The 21,446-nt window shown below is 37.4% G+C and overlaps 1 protein-coding gene across 1 annotated transcript; it reads left to right on the top strand.

Annotated features, from left to right (window-relative positions):
• Window positions 1-1,184: 1,184 nt before the first annotated feature.
• On the top strand, window positions 1,185-21,446 carry apoba (apolipoprotein Ba). The gene is made up of 29 exons (XM_079459270.1): window positions 1,185-1,279; window positions 1,575-1,634; window positions 1,925-2,037; window positions 2,796-2,941; window positions 3,528-3,675; window positions 4,129-4,281; window positions 4,367-4,491; window positions 4,597-4,685; window positions 4,756-5,203; window positions 5,672-5,786; window positions 5,872-6,015; window positions 6,143-6,348; window positions 6,497-6,701; window positions 6,818-6,997; window positions 7,081-7,284; window positions 7,372-7,539; window positions 7,615-7,820; window positions 8,235-8,417; window positions 8,565-8,695; window positions 8,776-8,986; window positions 9,217-9,389; window positions 9,474-9,649; window positions 10,197-10,318; window positions 10,407-10,780; window positions 11,594-19,162; window positions 19,407-19,518; window positions 19,605-19,634; window positions 19,827-20,013; window positions 20,096-21,446. The coding sequence occupies exons 1-29, from the start codon at window positions 1,228-1,230 to the stop codon at window positions 21,266-21,268; spliced, it is 13,203 nt and encodes a 4,400-aa protein (XP_079315396.1). The 5' UTR covers window positions 1,185-1,227; the 3' UTR covers window positions 21,269-21,446.

The following is a 21,446-nucleotide window of genomic DNA, read 5'->3' as shown; positions in this document are numbered from 1 at the left end:
GGAGTCTTTTTTATTTTCTTAGTTTGTTGATCCTCATCGATTTCGACGATTTTGGATTTGTCCTCCTTTTTATGTTTTGATTTGCGACGCAATTTAACGCGCTCTCGAGACATGTTTCTACATAGAACTACAGTACGTGCTAGAAACTGAACGCGTCAGGTGCGAAGTTCAGGAACTTCGACGGACTTTTTAGCGCATGCGCAGTTAAGCGCATCAGCTGTAGTGAGGACAGTGAGGAATGCCTCACAGTTTCATTCAGCAACCTTAAGAATTTGTCACCAACATTGACGAAGTACTTACATTTTCATCATCATTATATCTCCAAAAACATTTTTATTGTCCAGTTTTACACCTGCATGCTTAGGATGAGCACAAGCATTCTTCAAATTATTTCGTACATGTTTCAAAGTTGTAAAAAGTGAATTCCATAAATCTCCATTTAAAGCTTTATTCATCATCATCCTTAAACACAAAGTTAATCACAGTCACAAAGTAACTGTTAATGTATGTTGATAAGAAAAGGGCAGTTAAACAATAAAAAAGTTATTAATAGCATGTTTTATAAACCAAAACACACGATTGCTTAAAGCATTGACTAATGAAGTCATGCAATTATTTTTATTTTAGTTTTTTAAATACTTTTTTTGCAGTTCAGAAAATCGCATTGCAAAGATAAATATTATGCAATGCTCTTCTGTAGTATACTACCTACGGCAGTTGCTTAACATGTCTGAGGTATAAGCTTGGACTCCAATACTCTGTACTTTAATTAGCATATTGATTATATCTGTAAATCAAGTGTTACAACATTCCACCCTTAGGACATTGAGTTAATCCATTACATTAAAGGGTTACTCGTGGATAGGAAACTGGGGGATTGAACAATATAACATGAGATTAAAGTAGAATTTAGTAGAAGTCATCTTCCTTTGTGAATGTTTAAAGTCAAATCTTGGAAACATTTTCAGAGATCTACATGTTGCACAGAAAGAAGTCTTGTATTTATCCAGCATATTGTTTTTTATTTCTCATGTTGTATATGTTTGCTGAATGTCTTTGTGAACTTTGAATAACAAGCCAGAGTTGTCATTTTGTTGTCTAATGTCTGATTGGATGAGGCTTCAGTTATAGGCTTGGGGGTGGGGGGTGAACTATAAAGCCTTCACTGAGTGGGTATCAGAGAGATTTAGTATTTTTAGTGGCCAGAGTTTTGTAGTGCCCAGTGAAATGGACACTAAGCTGTGTCTGTTTCTGTTCCTCGGTGCATATGTCTTTGCTGGTAAGATTTTAAGTATCGAATGTATTTATGCCTGTTTTTCTTGTTTATTTTTTTTCTTGCAAATATTATTGTTTGTGTTGGTAATATTTGTGAATTGAATTCAACTGCATTCAGTTATACAGAGCTAGTATTTGGTGATGATGAAGTTTATACTAGGACATTAACTCACTTCAAATGATTTATGTTATAGTATTTGGTTTTCTATGTCAAGTCTTCAGCTGTCCTCTTTAACTCAAGAAACTGCTCAGTCTTAGTTTACAGAAAGTATTTATTTCAACCTCATTTTCCACTCTAGAAGCTTTTGCCGAGGTCACAGAGGAAGACAACGGAGAAGGTCAGCCGTCCATATGCCCATGTAAGTGCTTCGGTAGGGAATTCTCTTTTGGTTTGCCTTCAGCATCTGAATGCATCCAATGAGGAGGATTTTTTGAGACTGGTGTGATGTTACTATTGACTGTGGAAGATAGCGGGTCTGGACCCTGGCACCCTGCTGTGTATGTGTCAAGGGTATTGAATATTTAGGGGCCACTCTGTCAACAAACGGTCCAAAGGTCCCCAGTACATCTGATTACACAGCACTAACTGAAATGATGTAAAAGCAATGCATCAACATACTAAACACTATTTCTCTTTTTCAATTTTCAGTGGCTGCACGGTTCAAGAATCTAAGAAAATATGTTTATCAGTATACAGCAGAAAGCAGAAATGGGGTGGCAGGTACAGCTAACCTCAGGAATGGGCCAAAGATCACTTGTAAGGTACAAGAGAAGTAAAAATAAAATGATTGTATATACAGTTATGTTCAAAATAATAGCAGTCCAACATCGCTTACCAGATCAGTCACTGTTTCTGGTAGAAATTATATTTCTATATGGCCAATATTTTACTAGTAGGTGAAGTAGAGTTGTAGAAAACCAACAGAAAACCAATTAGCATGCTGCTTATTCTGTGTAATTGAATAATTAATTGAAAAGGGCGTGTTCAAAATAATAGCAGTGTGGACTATAAATAGCGATGTAAATCATTCTGTGAAAAAACTGTTGTCTAACAAGTGGCCCTTATTTAAGGACGAAGGCAGCACATGCTGTACTGTGAATTCTCTCTGAAAATCGGAGTAAAATGGGTCGTTCCAGACATTGCTCGGAAGAACAGCGTACCACCAACCAAATAATATTACAGTGATGCACAAGAACGCTAAATCTTCAAGCATTTTTCATTTAATACACTAAATGTTTGACTTTGTAAAGAAAAATATAGACACTGCAATTTTTTAACAGCCTAACAATCCACTTTCTATAGAGTAATATCAAAATTGATACTTTTTTCTTCATGTTTTGAATTAGAATAGAATTTACAGCGTTCCCAATGCATTTGCGTATTGAAATATAAGTTATTATAAGTACTTTACTCACTTTTTAAAAACTATTTTTATAAGCTATTATTTTGAACACAACCGTAAATGCGTGTGTTACGAGGACTAGTACTTTTTTACAATACGTATGTGTACTTTCCTCAGGTTCAACTGGATGTCCCACAAATGTGTAGCTTTGTTCTTCACACAACAGAATGTACCCTGAACGAGGTGTCTGTCATCGATGCACAGGGTCAACCTGTATTCAGACAGGCTGCTGGAGCCGAGGCCTTTCAGGTTGCCATGGAGAAGTATGTGGAACAGCCCATAACATCTGGAAAAGTGGTGTTCATATGCATACTGCCAAAAAATATCTTATATAAACAGCTGTGGAGAAACTAAGAGACTTTTTCAAAATAATTGTCAGTTTTTCTGAATTTACTATTTAACAATGTGTTTAGAGAAACAGGTGAAAATAACAGAAAATATGCTCTGTATTGTTTCAGACCTTAAATACTACAAAAAACTAAAACAAATCCATATTCACCTCTAAGCAATACAACAGTAAAACTTGTATTAAGGGAAAGTTTTTTTTGTCATAATAACCTACATTTTTTCACAGTTTTCATGTTTCTCGTCATGCTATCAGTCTTTCACATTGCTGTCGGCTGACTTTGTTACTCCTGAGGTTTGATTTAATTGAAATACAACTAACACTGGACTGGAATGCCCACAATACATCTAGAAATGCTGATTAAATAAAAATTTGGAATGGTCTCTTCTTTTTTCCGTGGCTGTATATTCTGATTAAAAAACAATTTTTGCAATGTATCTTCTGTCATTTGATAATTTATCTTTTAATCTAGTAACTAATGTTATTGGGTTCTGTCTTCCCAGGAACTCTCTGAATTTTGTGGTCGAACAGGTGACCAACGTCTATATTTACCCAGAGAAGGATGAGCCAGAAAATATTTTGAACATCAAAAGAGGAATCATCTCTGCTCTTCTCGTGCCGGTCATGGAGGAACATAACAATGAAAAAATGGTGTGTTAAAAACAGAGACAACAGACATAGTAACAGTACATAACTTTACATAACCAATTATTTGTGTACATTATTAAGTAGGATCCAAAAGTTTGAATTTCCTTATGTTTATAAGTAGTACATTATCATTTATAAATTACAGGTTGCCTTTTAAAGTCTAGTTTAGAAGTCAAATTTCTGTGGTTGAGTTTACGTAACTTAAAAGTAAAAAAAGTTGTGTAAAAAGTCGTTTGCTTATTTTGATGTGTTAAAGTAATGCAAAACATTTAAAAAGTAAAATTGTATAGTTTACTTAATAACTTAAGGCAGCAAGAATGTTTTACAAATGTACGATCCTAGCCTGCTTTGAAATGTGTGAATGTTTGACCAAAAGCCAAGAAATCTGATCAAACAGAATCCAGATATATTTTATCTGCCATTTTTTTAAATCTTCCTTGTCCTTTCAATTTTTAGAGTACAATTCATGGCATTTGCAAGAGTGAACTCACCGTCAACACAAAGAAGGACATTGACACAGACATCACTGTGGTCAGAGACCTGTCAGACTGCAGCCATTTCTCACCTCACAATCTCCCCACCAGCCCTCTTTCTCTCTTACCTGGCCTGGTAAGACATTCAATACTTAATTCAATATCCATTCCTCAAAATCCAGCTCATATAAAAGCACTGAAACAACTTCTGTAATTTGCAGAATGGACTTATTTCCAAGCTCATCAGAAGCAGTCAGACTTGCAACTATCAGTTTGACAACCGGAGAAAGCACATGACTGAGGCTCGGTGTACAGAGAAGCATCTGTTTATCCCGTTCTCGCATGAGTGCGTAATCTTGTCCTTCTGGGTTTAGTTTTGTGTTCCTGTGACCGACAATATTACAGAACTCAGTCCGAACAATATGTGTTAATGTTATCATTTCTCCTACAGGGGGCAGTATGGAATCTCCTCAGAAGTGAACCAAATTCTGTCCTTGCAAGATTCTGTAAAAATCAACAACCGATATTTCAACAAAGATGGTAGGTTCATTTTGCTTAAAAATTCAGATTTTGACCGGTTTGAATGGAAAATTTACTCTGTTTCGAATAGACACTCTGGAGAGAAAGCTCTTCATGGAGGAAGTGGAGGACAAACTTCCTATCCAAACAAAAGATGATGTGCTCGCCGCAATGAACGAGTTAAACACACTGACCAGCTCAGGAAAGAGTCAGCAGAGGGCCAGCCTCTTCCATAAACTGGTGTCTGAGGTCCGCGGCATGAAAAACGAGACACTGTCTGAAGCAGCCGAAGAGATGATGAAGGTCTCAGAGTGGCTCACATGGCAGGCGCTCTTTCAGTGTGGAACTGATGAATGCACCAGTGCCATCTTGCAGATCCTCAGAATGTTTGATGGGACGGCTATAGAGGTGGACGCCATTGTCTACGCTTTGGGTCTTTTGCCACAGGCCAGCCCTCAGCGGGTGAGAGATATGTTGAGTATGGCCCAGAACAAGCCAAGCAAGGCCATCATGTATGCTCTTGCCAACACAGTGAAACGGTAAGTGTCTTTCCAAACTTAATCTTAACACCAAGGGCCATATTTACTAAACAGGGCAAAATAGCGCAGGTGATTTACTTACAAGCCGCATATAAAAAAACACAGGTGCATTATTTAATTCCCATAATATCCAACGCAATCTACCCATAGCAGCGCAAATTAACGCAGGCTTTAAGACGTTTTTGTGGCTGTTAGATAAAGCTGATGATGAGAGAAAACCTTAGTAAATCGTATTTCTTGATTCATTTCAATACTCTCCTCCCATAAAGTTTGCGTCAGAAGAGGAAACTCCTACAAATGCATATGCAATAAGATTAGTCGTAAAAACAGTGTCCACGCCTTTACACTTTGTAACTTTTACAGTATTTTTTTATACCAAAAGAGGTGTTTGCGCTGCCACAAGCTGTTAGTAAATCTGGCCCTAAGTGTCTTTTCAAGCTGAATTGTAATAATGTAGTTTTCCCCTAGACTTCCTCAGGACCAAGCAGCATCAACACCTGAAATGAAGGAGGTGGCTGATTTCATGGAGTTCATGCTTGGTGATTGCTCAGGAGATGAAGACAGCACTTTTCTCACTTTAAGGGTACACATCACATGCTCCGATGGTCTGTTTTACCTTTTTCGTCCACAGATTATGAATTCCATAATTATTTGTATTTGTTCAACAGGTTATTGGTGTTATGGGCAAGTACATAGAAGCATTTCCATCTACGAAGACTTCTCTTTTAAACTGCATAAGCCAGACCTACGCATCACTTCCAGTACAAAAAGCAGCTATTCATGCTTTCAGGCTCATGGAAATGGACTCAGATGTAAATCACATCTCTTTATCCTGATTCCATATTAATGGTTCTTTAAAGATGCATCAATGGCCATTGTTTGTTTTTTGAGTGCTTGAAGAGGTTGATTCATAAAACTGATTTGATTTCTCGTTCCTAGGTGAGACGTGTCCTTATACAACAGTATGAGAATCAACAGGCATCGGTTCAAAAACGCATCGCTGCATATCTCATGCTAATGAGAAACCCTGAGATAGCAAACACGGTTCTGAGGACATTTAAGACAGAGCCAAATGAGCAGGTTAAGAGCTTTGTCTCCTCTCATATCACCAACATACTGGAGTCAGAAGATCCAAATTTGAGCACGTATGTACATCAATATTTTTACAGAATTTGCCTTCCATTACAGTTCATTTGTTCTATACACTCAAATGATTCAAATTTGTGTTATGAAGTGTTGAGGTCAAAGTTCTCAAACCCAAAACTAAATTTGCTTGTTTTGTTATTTGTTTAGAGCTAAAGAATACATTCTTAAAGCCTTAAAGGGAGATGTAAATGTTAACCCTTTGGACTCCACAAAGTTCTCACAGAATTACAAAATTGATCTTCCGAGGGCTGGCTCAATAGAAAGCAACATGATTTTCGACTCTTCAAATTATCTTCCCAGAGAAGTCATGTTAGCCACCACCCTTGACAATTTCAACACGGAAATAGTAGAGGTACTACAATAGTGTGTTTGTAAAGGGGGCATTTGGTATATCTTCAAGTTCTGTCCTTGTTTCTTTTATTTTTACTGTTCCCATTACTAAATCCATTTGATCACTTCTTCTCTCAGATTGGTGTTGAAGGTGAGGGCTTTGAGCCGGCCATTGAGGTTCTCTTTGGTGAAAATGGTTTCTTTCCTGATTCAATCTCAAAAGCAATGTACTGGGTGAATGAGAAGATTCCTCATCCAGTGAAACATGTTTTGGATAAATGGGTTTCTCCCATGAGAGGTCAAAAGATGAAAAGACAGGTAAATTATCTTAATTTCCTTTAAGGTAGAAGATAAAAATCATGCAGTTGATAAATAATGCATAAACACTTGTGCTTCCTTAGGTTCCTCAGAATATAATGAGGAGTATCGAAGAATACTTTTCTCAGTTTTATAAACGTCTCCAAGAGATTGAAGAAGCCCCTAATGCCATGGCCTATCTTCGGATTTTGGGAACAGAACTGGGATACATGAAAACCAATGAGCTTACTAAAATCATTCAGAATATTAACGCATACACAGACATTTTCAAGTTGGTGCCTATGAATGTAAGATTTTAGAAACATGATATTTTAACTATTGCTCTAAAATTCAAGATATGTGTTTATAACAAAGATTTTCTCTTATCATTGCAGTTGATAAAAAAGTTAACATCAAGTTTAGACAATGAAGTTTTTGTCCACTACATGTTCCTGGACAAAGCCTTTACGCTACCTACAAGTGCTGGATTTCCACTGAAGTTTTCTCTCTCTGGTGTTTTGGCCCCTGGAGCAAAAGGAGGTCTAACCATTGATCGTCAGATGGTAATCCATCACATTTTGCATGTTAACGCGTAACAAATATGTTGCAATTTGTTAATGATTTATCATCATTCACAGCAACAGCTTTCATTCATGCCATCTGTGGGGGTGGAGTTTATTACCCAAATGGGCGTTTATATCCCGGAGTTTGTTTCAGCTGCAATTGAAGCACACACAAGCATGTACCATGAAAGTGCTTTGAACGCCAAGATCATCATGAGTAACAATCAAATTAAGCTCTCCATCCCTGCACCAGAGGGAAACATCCAGCTCTTCAGCATCAGGTACAATGCCCTTCACCAACAATTATCCCAGCTAACCAAACACACATTATTTCATAACGTTTTAGTAGTTGAAAACGACACTGCAAAAAGGTTTTACTTTGTGTAAAAGTTTATCATTTTCAAAGTAGTAATTATTAAAATAATGTATGACTGTTTTACTCTTTACATCCTATATCATGATGGATTTTTATATTTAATTTATTGTTTGAGGACTGGCCTTGACTTACGTACACTAGCTGAATTGTAAATGTGAAAAAAATGTACCATTGCCGTTTTGTGAAATATTCAAGTGGATTTTTTGCGATAAAATGTATTGCCTTTTTGTGAATTTGATGTGTAGGGCATATTTGCAGTTTCAATTTCTTCCATTTTAAGGAAATGCAGCTAATGTTTATAATCTTTCTTCTACAACAGCAACAAGTTGCTCTCTGTGACGTCCACTCAGACTAAAATTGTTCCCTCTATGGTAGAGGACAGGACTGATTCTACAGAGTGTAATCCTGTTTTTCCTGGGATGAGCTTTTGCACTATTTTGCGGTACTCAAATGCCAGTTCTACTAATAATGCCCCATACTATCCTCTCACGGGAGAAACAAGGTGAGAAGTCAACAAAACATGTTTACCTTTCTTACAGAAAGTGTTTTTTTGTTGTGCTCTGTGTGAATATAGTTTTTTTTGTATCTCAAGGCACTTGTGCTGTGCTTTTACAGTCCATTAACCTAAAAATACACAATTTTGTTCCAGGCTTGCATTTGAACTTCAATCTATAGGAGAAGTAACTGAGTATACGGCAACTGTTTCTTATGAATTGTTGAGGGAGGGCAAGGAAGGCCGTCATAAAGTCGACTCTGTAAAGATCGTTCTGAGGGCCGAGGGTAAGTCGCCAGGACATTTCTAATGTTTTTTACCCTCAGTTAATAATGTTTTTATTATCAGAGGTCTTCTTTTTTTCAAGGTGGTGAACCAACTGAGGCCACAGCGGTAGTGAAATACAACCGCAATAAGAATATTGTCAGCAGTGACCTTCATATCCCTGATTATGACCTTGAAGCAGGCATGAAGTTTGCAGTAACAGATACCACCGGTAAAGGAAAAAAGATGCGTGGTATTACAATCGATGTCACTAACCGAAACATCCCCCAACTTTCTCTAACTGGACGTGCCAGGTACTGTAAACTAAATTCATGCCTAAATTCATGTTTCTTAAATTAATGTTTTATCTTTAAAACATCTTAAAAGCAAACCCTTTTTATTACTGTATCTGAAATAAGTTTTGTTGACAGATCAGCTTAGCATGTACAAGTATGGTTTTCTAAAGACTTTTATTTTGAAATATCATAACAAGTAGATGGCCAATGTCTGTTTAATGCTCATCTAAATATGTGTTTCTGATTAGGCTGCAGTCTGTGAAGGACGGTTTGCTTGAGCTTCAGATGACAATACCTGCAATTCAGATGGAAACCTCTCTAACAGCCTCTCTAAAAAACACAAATGGCGTCATCCTTCAACTCGAAACCGCCTTAAACATGCCAGAGACCACATCTGTGCAGAAGGCCATCCTCAGATACGGTAATAAAACTTTGATTTTAAATGCAGTCCTTGAATCATTCAACCCTTACTGAGTTCTGAACAATTTTGTGGATGACTGTGCAGATAATAACAAGGTTGAACTTGAGATGAAGTCAGATTCAAACATTGAGGTTGAGAAACTTTTCCCCAATATGGAGGGTTATCGCAGCCAGCTGCAGGCAAGTATTGATGACATGCTTGATCAGAAAGTCACCAAGACTGATATGAAGCTTCGTCACATTGTTTCTAAAGTGTTAGAGGTGAGTGTACCCAACAAAACACTTAATTTACATTACATTTAAATCCTTGTTTCACGGTGACATCATTGCCAGAAGTGAGGTATGCTAGAACATTTGTGAGGTAAAATAAAAATAAATAAATAAATGTATTTGACATACAGAAACAAATGCTTAATATATGTATAGCCGTATTTATTATTATCATTTCAATGTTTACTACTGATATCCTTTTGGGGTAACATTACTATCAAATACAACCTTTTGTTAACTAAGTTCATGCATTAGCCGACATTAACTAACAAATAACAATATTTACTAAAAAACATTAGTTAATGCACGTAAACTAACATTGATAACTGTATCAAAAACATTAACAAAGATGAATAAATGCTAAAAACTATATTGTTCAAGTTAGTTTAAGTTAGCTAATGCATTTACCAAGTTCAGAAATACAACCTTGTAAAATGTTACGCCTAATTGTAATTAAATGTTGGAATAGTTTTGCTGAAGATATTTATATTTGTTGAAGATATTCTGAATATTTCATCATTTGTTTTTTTTGCCATAGGCAATGAATATTTGGCTGGATAAATTCTCGTCAGGTAGTTCATTTGTAAATATTGAGAGAAGCAAGAGAAGCACACTAGAGCTCACCCTTCCATCTTTACCTGCGCAATTATTTTTTACATTGTGAGAATCAATCTATTTATATTAAATTATCTGTGTTTATTGGTATATTTTGTGCCTGGTTAATCTCTTATGTTTCTTCCATGTTCAGTAATTCTTTGATGAGATACCAGTTCAACAAAGGCAGAATCCCCATTTCACTCCCCATTCTCCTGGGAGGAAAATCGTCTTCTGAACTGAACATCCCCCCCACCATCACACTCCCACGTATTCAGATTCCCCTCATTGGACTGGAGATTCCTCAGAGAAATTATAAAATTCCATCATTCACAATTCCCCGGAGTTTAGACTTCTCTTTACCTATGTTGGGGTTAGCAGAAGTGTCTACTAAGATGAAGAGCAACTTGTATGACTGGGAGGGCTCCATAACTGGAGGAAATAACACTGTTGATGTACCTACTTATATTGCTGCATACAAAGTGATGGCCAGCTGTCCTGTGAAATGCCTCTCATACAACATTGAAGGTATTTTTAATTCAGGTCTTTCTTAACACTTTATTCACGAAACACGACCAGAACAAATGTGTGTATAAATTGTTATTTTTTAAATTGTGACATTCGTCTTGCTTGTGTTCCAGGCCAAAGAATTAAAGTAATAGTTCACCCAATAAATCCATGTTGAATCTTATTGGTTCTGAGACATGCAACAACCAATGTGATTTGGCGTTGATTTAAATGTAGCAGGCATGCCGCCATTTTTCCAAATTACAAAAATTGTGTCCAGCTGAAGAAAGTAAATATTAACATATTAAAAATCATTTTTGGGCGAATTATTCCATTAAAGGGATCATATGGCGTGAATACCTGTTTTTCTGTGTCTTTAGACACGTAAAATTGCAAAAATTCAAGTGTCGGAACAAAAGATGCATTCTATCTAAAATAAAATGCTCACCAAGACCTGCCTGAAATGCCTCGTGTAATCACACCCCACAAATCTACGTCAGTTCGTGGGATGATTCGACTAAGACCGCCCAAACATGCACAGTATTCGGAAAATACAGTGTTTTTTAATCCTTCAGTCGTGTATACACATTGCATTACATCCAAAACAAATGATAAAATTTGTTTTAGCCGTGTCATAGGGCCCCTTTAAAAAGTCAACTTTCCTTAAACACAAACATGACATAATTGCTTCTCAGATTTAATGAACCACATTGAATGGAAATGCATATATTCAACTTGACTTATACAATATTTACAATTTTATATATATTTATATATTTACCTGTTTAAATTATTGTTTTAAATGATTTAATATTAAATTGTCTTTTCACACAGGTATGGGCATGATCACTGGTACGGTGTATGATACTTGGAAGTATCTTGTAAATGGCTCCATCAATAATTGTTTGCTTGATGCCAGCATGAGCGCCTTTGAAACTATGAGCATGGCTGATAAAATCAGTGGTAAAACCAGCTACAAAATTGAAGCATCGAGCCCACTTGGTCTGCAGACATCGCTGTGTTATTCAGCTCAATCAGCTACCACAAGTGATGAGGTCATTGGAGATGGGAACTTGGATGGATTCATGAAAATAGGATGTCTTTATGCCAACTCCACACTTAGCCAATCCTACGTCTACAATATACCTAAAAGAGAAGGAAAAGGAGAATCTAGTATGAAGTTTGACTCCACAGTCATCCAGGGTCAGAATATGATCAAGGGGTCATATGTAAATGGAGAGCTCTCGCTTTTCTCCAAAACAAACATGCAAAATGATGTCCTAAAGCATGTGGTGGAGTTGAAGCACAAGAACGGCCAGTTATCGTTGAAGTCAGATGGCAGTGTAGCAGCTCTTGGAAAAGTCCTTCGCTGTAAAGGTGAACTTGGTGTCACCCAAAGTATACAAGCCAGTCTAAATGTTGAATGCCAAGCAGATCATGCTTACTCCCTTCTTACTGGATCCCTAAATGCCAAAGGCCTTGAAATGGACATTGAGGGTTCACTCAATTTTGAAGACGGGCGTGGTGCACACAAAGGTACACTTTCTTTTGGAAAAGATGGCTTAAACACAAGTTGCACAACGACAGTTCACAGAAGCTCTTTGACTTTTGAGAATATCTTCAATGGTGGCATTGATTACAATGGAGCCTCCATGTCTCTTGTATCAAAAGGATCATCCAATGATAAATCATTTGAGGTCAGTACGGAGGGTAAGATTTCACCCAAGGAGGCTAATCTAACCATTGTTTTCAAAGGGAATGCTTTCGATGGAACTGCAAGAAATGCAATAAACCTGGGTATTAATAGACAAGGTCTGAGTCTTTCTAACGCCATGATGGGTACTTTGCGGAATATGAGATCTGAGTGCACTAATACGCTGACTATAACCTTATGGACCTTGGCTTTCCGCTCAAAAACAAACAATTTTATTTGTGATGGAGCAGCCTACAACCACGACATCAAGGTTATTATGAGGCCTTTTTTCACTTCAATAAGTGCAGATAATGACCTTGAGATGTTTGATATCGGACTCCATAGTGACGGCCAATTTAGGATGGAGCCATTTAAGATAGACGTCACTGGAAGCATTAATGGAAAGGTCAGGGAAGATAACATCAAGCACAGCTGTCAATTGACATACGCATATCTTGCTGGCACTATCAAATGTGATACAACTGCAAAAGTTTGTGATTCCCATTTTAGTAACAATTTAGATCTGGATTTTGCAGGATTATCATCTGTTATGAACCTCAAGACAGAAGTAAACTCTAAGGCTTTTCGTCTTGAAAATACCCTTCGCACAATGGCTGTGCCATTTAGCCTCACAGTTGATGCAATTATGAACAGCGATGGCTCAGTGAAGTATTATGGCAAGCACACTGGTCAACTCTATAGCAAGTTCCTCTTGAAAGCTGAGCCTTTAGCCATCACCAAGTCTCATGACTGGAGGGCTTCCATTGTACATGTGTTTCCAAATGGAAAGTCAGCAGAGACACAGATAGAAAATAAGTGTGAATGCTTGCTGATACCTAATGAACAATCTGTGATGTGGAAGTTCAAATCTAAGCTAAATAACCACGCATACAACCAAGATGTCAGTATATACAACAAAGAAACCGAGATGGGGATCCAGCTATCTGGAGTACTTCAAACAAATATTTTTAATACAGAAACAAAATCTACTTATATTCCATTAGACAATCAAAAGTTTAGTACGTCCGGATTTCTCAAATATGACAAGAACAGTGACTGTCATGCAATCTACTTTCCATTCATTGAGAGCCTTCCCATTGCCTTTGAAAAAATTAAAAACGCAATTCTTTTTCAGTTTGAGTCCCTTCAAAACTCCCTCAACAGTATTGATATCAATGGTTTCATTGGTCAGTTTAGGGCCAACTTGGATGAGCTTCCTAAGAAAGTAAATGACATCTTAGTTGACATGGACCTAGAGAACAAAGTAAACAATGTCAAGAACAAGCTGATTTCCCTGATACATGACTACACAATTACAATAGAAGATCTTGAAGCATATGCTGAGAAATTCAAGGAGGCTTCTGGTAAAGAAATTATTGATTTGGCAACCAAAATTAGAGATCTTGCGGTTCAAATCAAAGATGGCATCGATAATGGATCATGGGTAAACTTTGTGTCAAACATGTTGATGCAAATTGAAGATGAGGTTAAAGCATTTGATGACAAATATGAAATAACCAAAACAATTATCCAATTTATTGATGCTGTTGAAGATATAATTAGACAAATGGATTTGCAAAAGCTGCAGGACAGCGCTGCTTGGTTGAAACAACTGGAGGCAAAATATATGATTAAAGCCAACCTTCAAGATATACTCATTCAAGTAAAGAGTGCAGTTGAAGAATTTGACATCAAAAAGCTTCTTCAGGAATTTAAAGACTATTTAATCTCGATTGATTTGACTCCGTATGTACAGCAGCTGTCTGAACAAATTCCTTATGAAGACATTGAGAAAGTGCTGGATTCTATGAAAGATGTCATTGTCAACTGGATAGAGGAATACGAAATTCCTGAAAAAATCAATAGCGTATACCTAAATGCACAGGAGCTTATTTTAAGGTATGAAATTGACAAAAAAATTGAAGTTGTTATCGACCAGGCGATTGTATTAGTCAAGCAATACAGAATCCAAGAGCTGCTACAGGCTGTTGTAGATACTTTAAAATCCATCCCATTTGAGTATATCTCAGACAAAGTTACACAACTCTTAGACAGTATTGTCAGTCTGTTAAAGCTTATGGATTTTAATGAGATTATTGATTACATCAATGAGTACATTCAGTGGATTGTAGAGACTTTAAGAACGTTCAACTACAACAGTTTTGTTGATAAAGTAAATGTAAAGAATAATGAAATTGTAAGTTACATTAATAAGCAGATTAATGAAGTTTATGAAATCCCACAAAAAATAGAGGCATCCAGGGAGTTTCTAAAAGAGATGCAAGTAACCGTTGTTGATTACTTGGAGAAATTAAAAAATACAAGGATAGCTGAGGTTTGCAGGAAAATTTTGGAAATACTTGACACTACTGCATATAAAGACATAAAACTGAAAGTCCAGGACATTCTTGAGGATGTGAGACAAAGAATCAGTGATATGGACATAAGAGATGAAATCTCGGTTTACTTAGAAAGGACAAGTGGTTTGTATGTTAATGTGATTGAATACACCTTAACACAGTTCACAAACTTCATTGAGGAAATTAAGAAGATGACTGAAGATAAGGAATTCCTCAATCAGATCACTCAAGCTGTGGAGGGAGTCCTCGATGCTCTTAAAACGGCAGAATTTGAAATACCTCCTTTTACTCTTCCATTCACAACTCTTGAGGTTCCTGAGTTTAAGATTAAAATGGCAAGGATACAGGACATTACAATTCCATCAGTGATAACAATGCCGGGGTTCACAATTTGGGATTTATTTAGTATTCCTTCCATCACAATTGACTTTGAGAAAATCAAGCAGCACATTGTTGACCTCATCGACAAAATCCGCCAGATAGAAATTCCAGTAGTGGATCCTGAGGCCATATTTGGGGATTTACGAGTTCTTTATCTTTCTGATTTGCCTGATTTAACATTTTCAGAGATTACTCTTACGGAGATTAAATTCCCAGAGGTCATTGTGCCGAAACTAAATCTGGAGACTTTTGAGATCACCATGTTGCCTATTCCTGAAGTCAAGCTCCCTCAGGTTTCACTTGAACCATGTTTACCAGCTTTTGGCAAGCTTTATGGAGAACTTAAATTAGATTCTCCATACTATACACTGTTGACTTCAACTGCTCTTGAAAACACAACAAAAGCGCCCAAATCTCCACAGTTTAAAGCCAGTTTTAACTCAGAGGGAAAGTCAAGCCTTGACCTCCTCAACTATGTTTTGGATGCAATGCTTCAAATTGAAGCTCCAAAAATGAGAAAAATGGTCATTAGTGAGACAATGAAACTCAATCACATTGCCTTTGCTTTCGATCATGAAGGTTCTGTCATCCTAAGTTCTTCTTCAGCAGAAGCATCAGCCAAGACATCTGCCAAAGCCACCACTCACATATACACAGCTAATTTGATAAACAATATAGCTGTTGCTCTAAAGAATGGAATATCTGCTAATATAGACACAACCTACAACCATAATCTGAACATCCCCAACATAGATTTCTCCAGTCAGGCTACAATAACCAAAACAACAGAAGTTCGTTTTGAATCTGGCACCATATCTGTGAAATGTGGAACGGTGGGAAGTGGAAAGTGGACTTCATCAATTCCCTCAAGATTTGCCAGGTCAGCCAGCGACTTCTCTGATGAAATTACACACAAGAGTAATATGGAGTTCATTGTCAATGCTGGAACTGCAAAGCTTAATTTTGATGGAGATACAAACAGCAGAACCCTGAAAATGAAGCAGTCGGTTAATGCAGAGTCTGTCATCCTGAGCCACATTACAGTTGATGCCACATCTGAAGTAGAAACACCATTTATCAAAAGCAGCGTTCTAACGCTAAAAGGAAATGCTCAACTGGAGGACATCCGAATGGCAATAGAAATATCACATAATGCTGAGCTCACTGGAAAAGTGAGTGGGACTATATCCAACTCGTGTGAGTTCTTGGCACAACCCTTTGAGATAACACTCGATTGCAAAAACAAAGGGAACACCAAAGTCCTCTTGCCACTAAAACTAACCGGAAAGATTGATCTTCAAGATGATTTTGGACTTATTTTAAATAACAATAAACAACATGCTTTTTGGGTCAGTCTGGCTCGCTTTAACCAGTACAAATACAAACACAACTTCACTATGGATAATGGCGAAAACGAAGCTGGAATTTATGCATTTGTAGATGGTGAAGCCAATCTTGACTTCTTGACTGTTCCGCTTAGTGTTCCTGAGATGACAATCCCATACACGGACATGAAAACACCCCAAATCAAAGACCTCTCGCTTTGGGAAGATTTTGGCCTTAAAGACTTTCTGATTACACCTCAACAGTCATTTGACATTGATTTTAAGCTCTCGTATCAGAAAAACCCTGAAAAGCACATGTTTGATCTATACCTTGATCCTATTTACAAAGCCTTTAATGAAAATGCAAAGCTCTTAAATTTGCAGTTTGAACTTGGAAGAGACCACATTTTTGATGCCCTCACAAATTCCTACAACAAAGCCAGAATTCAGTTTAGAAAGTACAACATTGACACATCAAACCAGCCACCAAGATATTTCAGAGTTCCTGGATATAGCATACCCATATTGAACATTGAGGTTTCGGCCTTCACAGCCGAATTGCCGGCAGTCAATTATTTCATACCTAAAGAGGTCAGCACACCAAGTTTTAAAGTTCCTCTGATAGGTTTTTACGTGCCATCATACACTCTCGTACTTCCATTTTTAGAGCTGCCGGTCCTGCATGTACCCCAGACACTGAGAGACTTGACTCTGCCCACATTGACAATACCAGACATTCAAAATAACTTCATGATACCTGCATTTGGAAATATAACATATGATTTCTCGATGAAATCTCCAGTAATAACTTTGAACGCCAATGGTGGCTTGTACAATCAGTCTGACATTGTGGCCAAGTTTGATGTCTTGTCAACATCTGTGTTTGATGTCCTAAAGGTCAAACTTGATGGCAGTACCACCATCAATAAAAAGAGATGTCTAAAGATGGCCACAGCCCTCACCTTGGAACATAGGAATGCAAAATGTAGTCATGAAAGTACTATCAGTTTTACCAAGAGGAATATGGAGGCATCCTTAACAAACATTGCTGCAGTAAACCTTTCAGCTTTTACAATGGATCTGAATCATGTGCTTCGTGGGAATTTGAAATCTAAACCAAATATTCTATCTGAGATCAAACTTGGCTACAACTACGATTTACCCCTAATCAAGATACAAGGGTCTGGAAGAATAGATCACAATGTTGCTCTTGAGGTATTATCATCTTATTTGTCTTTGGAGAACACTTGGAAAGGATCAACAGATTTAGATATAATGGAGAGTGTATATTTAGCTGGATCCTTAGACAATGAAGCCACATTTTATCTGAATGCCAATGGGCTTCGTTCCACATCGAAAACTGATCTGACCTCTAAAGTCGACCATCAAAAGGCTAACATCTGGAAAGTAGACATTACGGAGAACCTTGCTGTTGAGGCTTCTTTGCGGCGTATTTATGCCACTGCATTTTATACAAGCACCAATGGAGCTAGTCTTGCATCTTTTTCAACCAATGGAAAGCAGAGTATTAGGGCAACGCTTGAGTTTGTTCCATTGACTATACTGTCAGTGAATGTTGATATCGACATATCGCAGCCAAGTAACCTCGGTAAGGCAGGCATAGTGCATAACGCAGATCTTTCTATCACTTCAGACAAGCAAGGATTGCACTGGAGTGGCAAGGAACAATTGGCAACACTAATCCATTCGTACGATCTGACACTGTCAAACGATCAATCTGAAATACGTTTGGAAATCTCAAAATCCATTGAGGGGCATTTTGCGTTCTTGAGATCTATTAAGTTGCCAGTGTACCAAAAGAATCTATGGGACATATTAAAATTTGGCGAAGTCACAAGTGCTGACCAATTACAGTTCCTCAATGCCTCGACTGCTTTGATGTACACCAAGAGCACGGAGGGAACGCTGTTTGCAATGCCTGCAGAAGTAATGGAAAATAGTGTCATTTTTTATTTCCCACAAATAACACTTGGAGTTCCAGATTGGTTTAAAAAGATTCCACAAATGATTCGAGAGGTGGATAAGCGATTTGAAGAAGCTGATCTGCCAGACTTCATTTCAATTCCACCGGTTGTAACAGTTCCAGAATTTACATTCCCTTTCACCACTCTCCATGTGTCGACTTTTGTCGTTGATTTGCAAAATCTAGAAATCCCCAATGAGATCAGCACAAATGCCTTTGATATCATGTTGCCCGGTTTACCAAAGGTGGCAATCCCAGCCGTAAATGCTAAAACGAAATATCTGAAAGACAAAATGGCTCACCTGTTTGTAAATCTGCCACAGTATCACATCACCATCCCATCATTCACCCTTCGCAAAACATTTAACATTGGCGAGTACACAATAAATTTGGAAGACATCACAAGCATATTATGTAATTTTGAGATGCCAACCATTACCATCCCTGAACAAAAAATTGACGTCCCAGAGATATCACTTCACTTGCCAGCTGGTGTGTTTATTCCAACATTTGGTGCCATGTCGGCCACTGTGAAAGTTTCCTCTCCAATTTATAACAATACATGGACAGGAACTATGGAAAACCAGGATTCGGGATTGGTTGGCACGTTGAAGTCCAACTGTAAATCTACAATGGTGATGCTGGAGTATGACTTGGATGGTAAACTATACCTTTTACAAATTATTTTTCATATTTTATTAATTTAAAAAAAGATCAATAAACAATAATTTTCAACGTATCATTTTGGTTTAAATGCATTTGAATAGTGATATATATATAATTAATAAAGTATTATATTTGAATGTTTGTGATCTTCTGATCGGCAAACCATCAAGTACTGTTTATCAAAGATTTATGAATAACAGTTTAAAGCATTAGAGAATATTTCCCCATTCAATTTTAGCAATTGCCACCATTCTTCTTGAGAATGGAGCTATAAACCTTGATGGAGAGTCTACCTTTACCCATAGTGATATGATTATAAAATGGAAACATGATCTACATCAGAATTTAAGGTGAGACCAATTATCCCAGGCAGACCGATACATTTTAATATCACCATGTCATGCCAAAGTCTTAATGCCACTTGTTATTTTCACAGAATGAAACGTGATGTATCTTCATTTTCCAGGTAATCTTACATTTCATGATCACGTACATATTGTGTGTCAAATCCGTTTCATATTTATTTTACTGTGCATACTACACAATACTGTACTACTGTACTGTACTGTACATTAATTGTGGTTTATGCTTTCAGAGCAAAATGTAATGCTTATTATTGTAAATATTAGTTGATGTAAATGTTTTTTTCCGCTTACAGTGGCTCAAGACATACTCTGGATATTGATTTAAGAAGCCAGACCTTTGCTGATGCAAGCTTTCGCTATGCATTGCAAAATAATGGTATCACATCCTCGATATCCTCACCAGCAGCTGGCTTTATCGGCTTCCAGTTCACCAAGAGGTCACCATCTCAGTTCTATGGGAAACTGTTCAGCAGATATTTGGTAAGAAACTACTAATACAATGTAAACATGTGTGCAAAGATCTTACATTTTATTTCAACAATTTGTTCTATTGCTCCTGCAGTCATCTCCTGACAAGGATACAGACCTGATGAGTTTCAAGGTGACCTTGAAAAACTCTGAAAAGCTGAGCATTCAGGTTGGCTACTTTATGAATGGACTTTCCGACATACTCATCGGCCTCAAAGACAGAATTCCTTCCATCACAGCAGCACTTCAGAAGTTCCTCAACAAGTATCACGTCGATCACTTCGGCTTGGATCAGAACCGTGCCGCTATAAAACTGAAGAACGTGTTCTCCAGCAGCATCGACAGAGCTTACCAAGAAATCGCTCGTGTCTTTGATGCGCTGCAGGGCTCAGCCGAGCAGCTCAGACAACAGGGTAAAAAGATTGACCTCCAGGACCTGAGCAAAAGATTCTCCAGTAGAGTTAATGAACACTTGCAAAAGTTTGAGTCAAACCTGCGAGTTCTCTTGGATGCCGTCGTGACGTTCTTGAGCAACACCAAATTCCACCTGCCGGGGCTGGAAGAGAAGCTTACTGGGCAAGAGTTGTACCTTCGGATGAAGAAGTCCATTACAAAAGCAATTAATAGAGCTACTACAAGGTTGAATAGTCTCATGGACACCATTGCGGACACAGCTTCAGATTTCTTGAATAAAGTAGAATTTACTTTTCCTGGCACCACCACAGTTATTAGTGGCAAGCTGATTTTGAAAAATCTAAAGTCTGCCCTGAAATCTACAAAGGATCAGATAATGCTGGCAAGAATACAAATGGAGAAAGTGTTACAGGACCTCTTAAACTCTTTTAGGGCTTACACCCAGAAGGCAGAAGAGTTCCTGAACTCTCTCAAGACTAAAAAACTGGAAGAGCTGTCCTCCCAAATCGAAGGCATTTACAAGGAGGCAGGGAACCTGCAAGTAATGCGGAAGATTCCCGAACGGATACGGGATGCCAAAAAAGGTTTGTCTGAAGTGAAAGACTTCAGCAAAAGCAAAGTCCAGGAGCTGTATAACGGAATGACCACGGAGAACCTGAACACACATCTCAGCAATCTTCTCATGGTGTTAGAAACGTACACCAATAGTCTGCTTAAGAACTATCTTGAGTTAATGAAGTCAGTGGCATCATATACAGAGCCTTATTTAAAGATGTCAAACAAAAAGATGGATATTGATGTTCCACTTTTATTTTATTGGAAATCATTTGGTGAATGGCCCAGCATGTCATAAGTGTGTCTAATCTAAAAATAACTTTTTTTTTCTTTTAGTTAATGTGCTGCCCTCAAGTTCTTGAGTATTTATGTCATTTTTGATATTTAATTTGTAGCTAATAAATGTTTAACTAAATGTTTAAAATTATGTAAAACTGTTCTTGACTTAAAATTAAACTGCAAAATCGACTCATAAA

This window comes from Barbatula barbatula (assembly GCF_947034865.1).
Source record: "Barbatula barbatula genome assembly, chromosome: 6".
NCBI classification, from domain to species: domain Eukaryota; kingdom Metazoa; phylum Chordata; class Actinopteri; order Cypriniformes; family Nemacheilidae; genus Barbatula; species Barbatula barbatula.
Note: the sequence above shows the minus strand (reverse complement) of the source record. Positions and strands in the feature narration are given on the sequence as shown.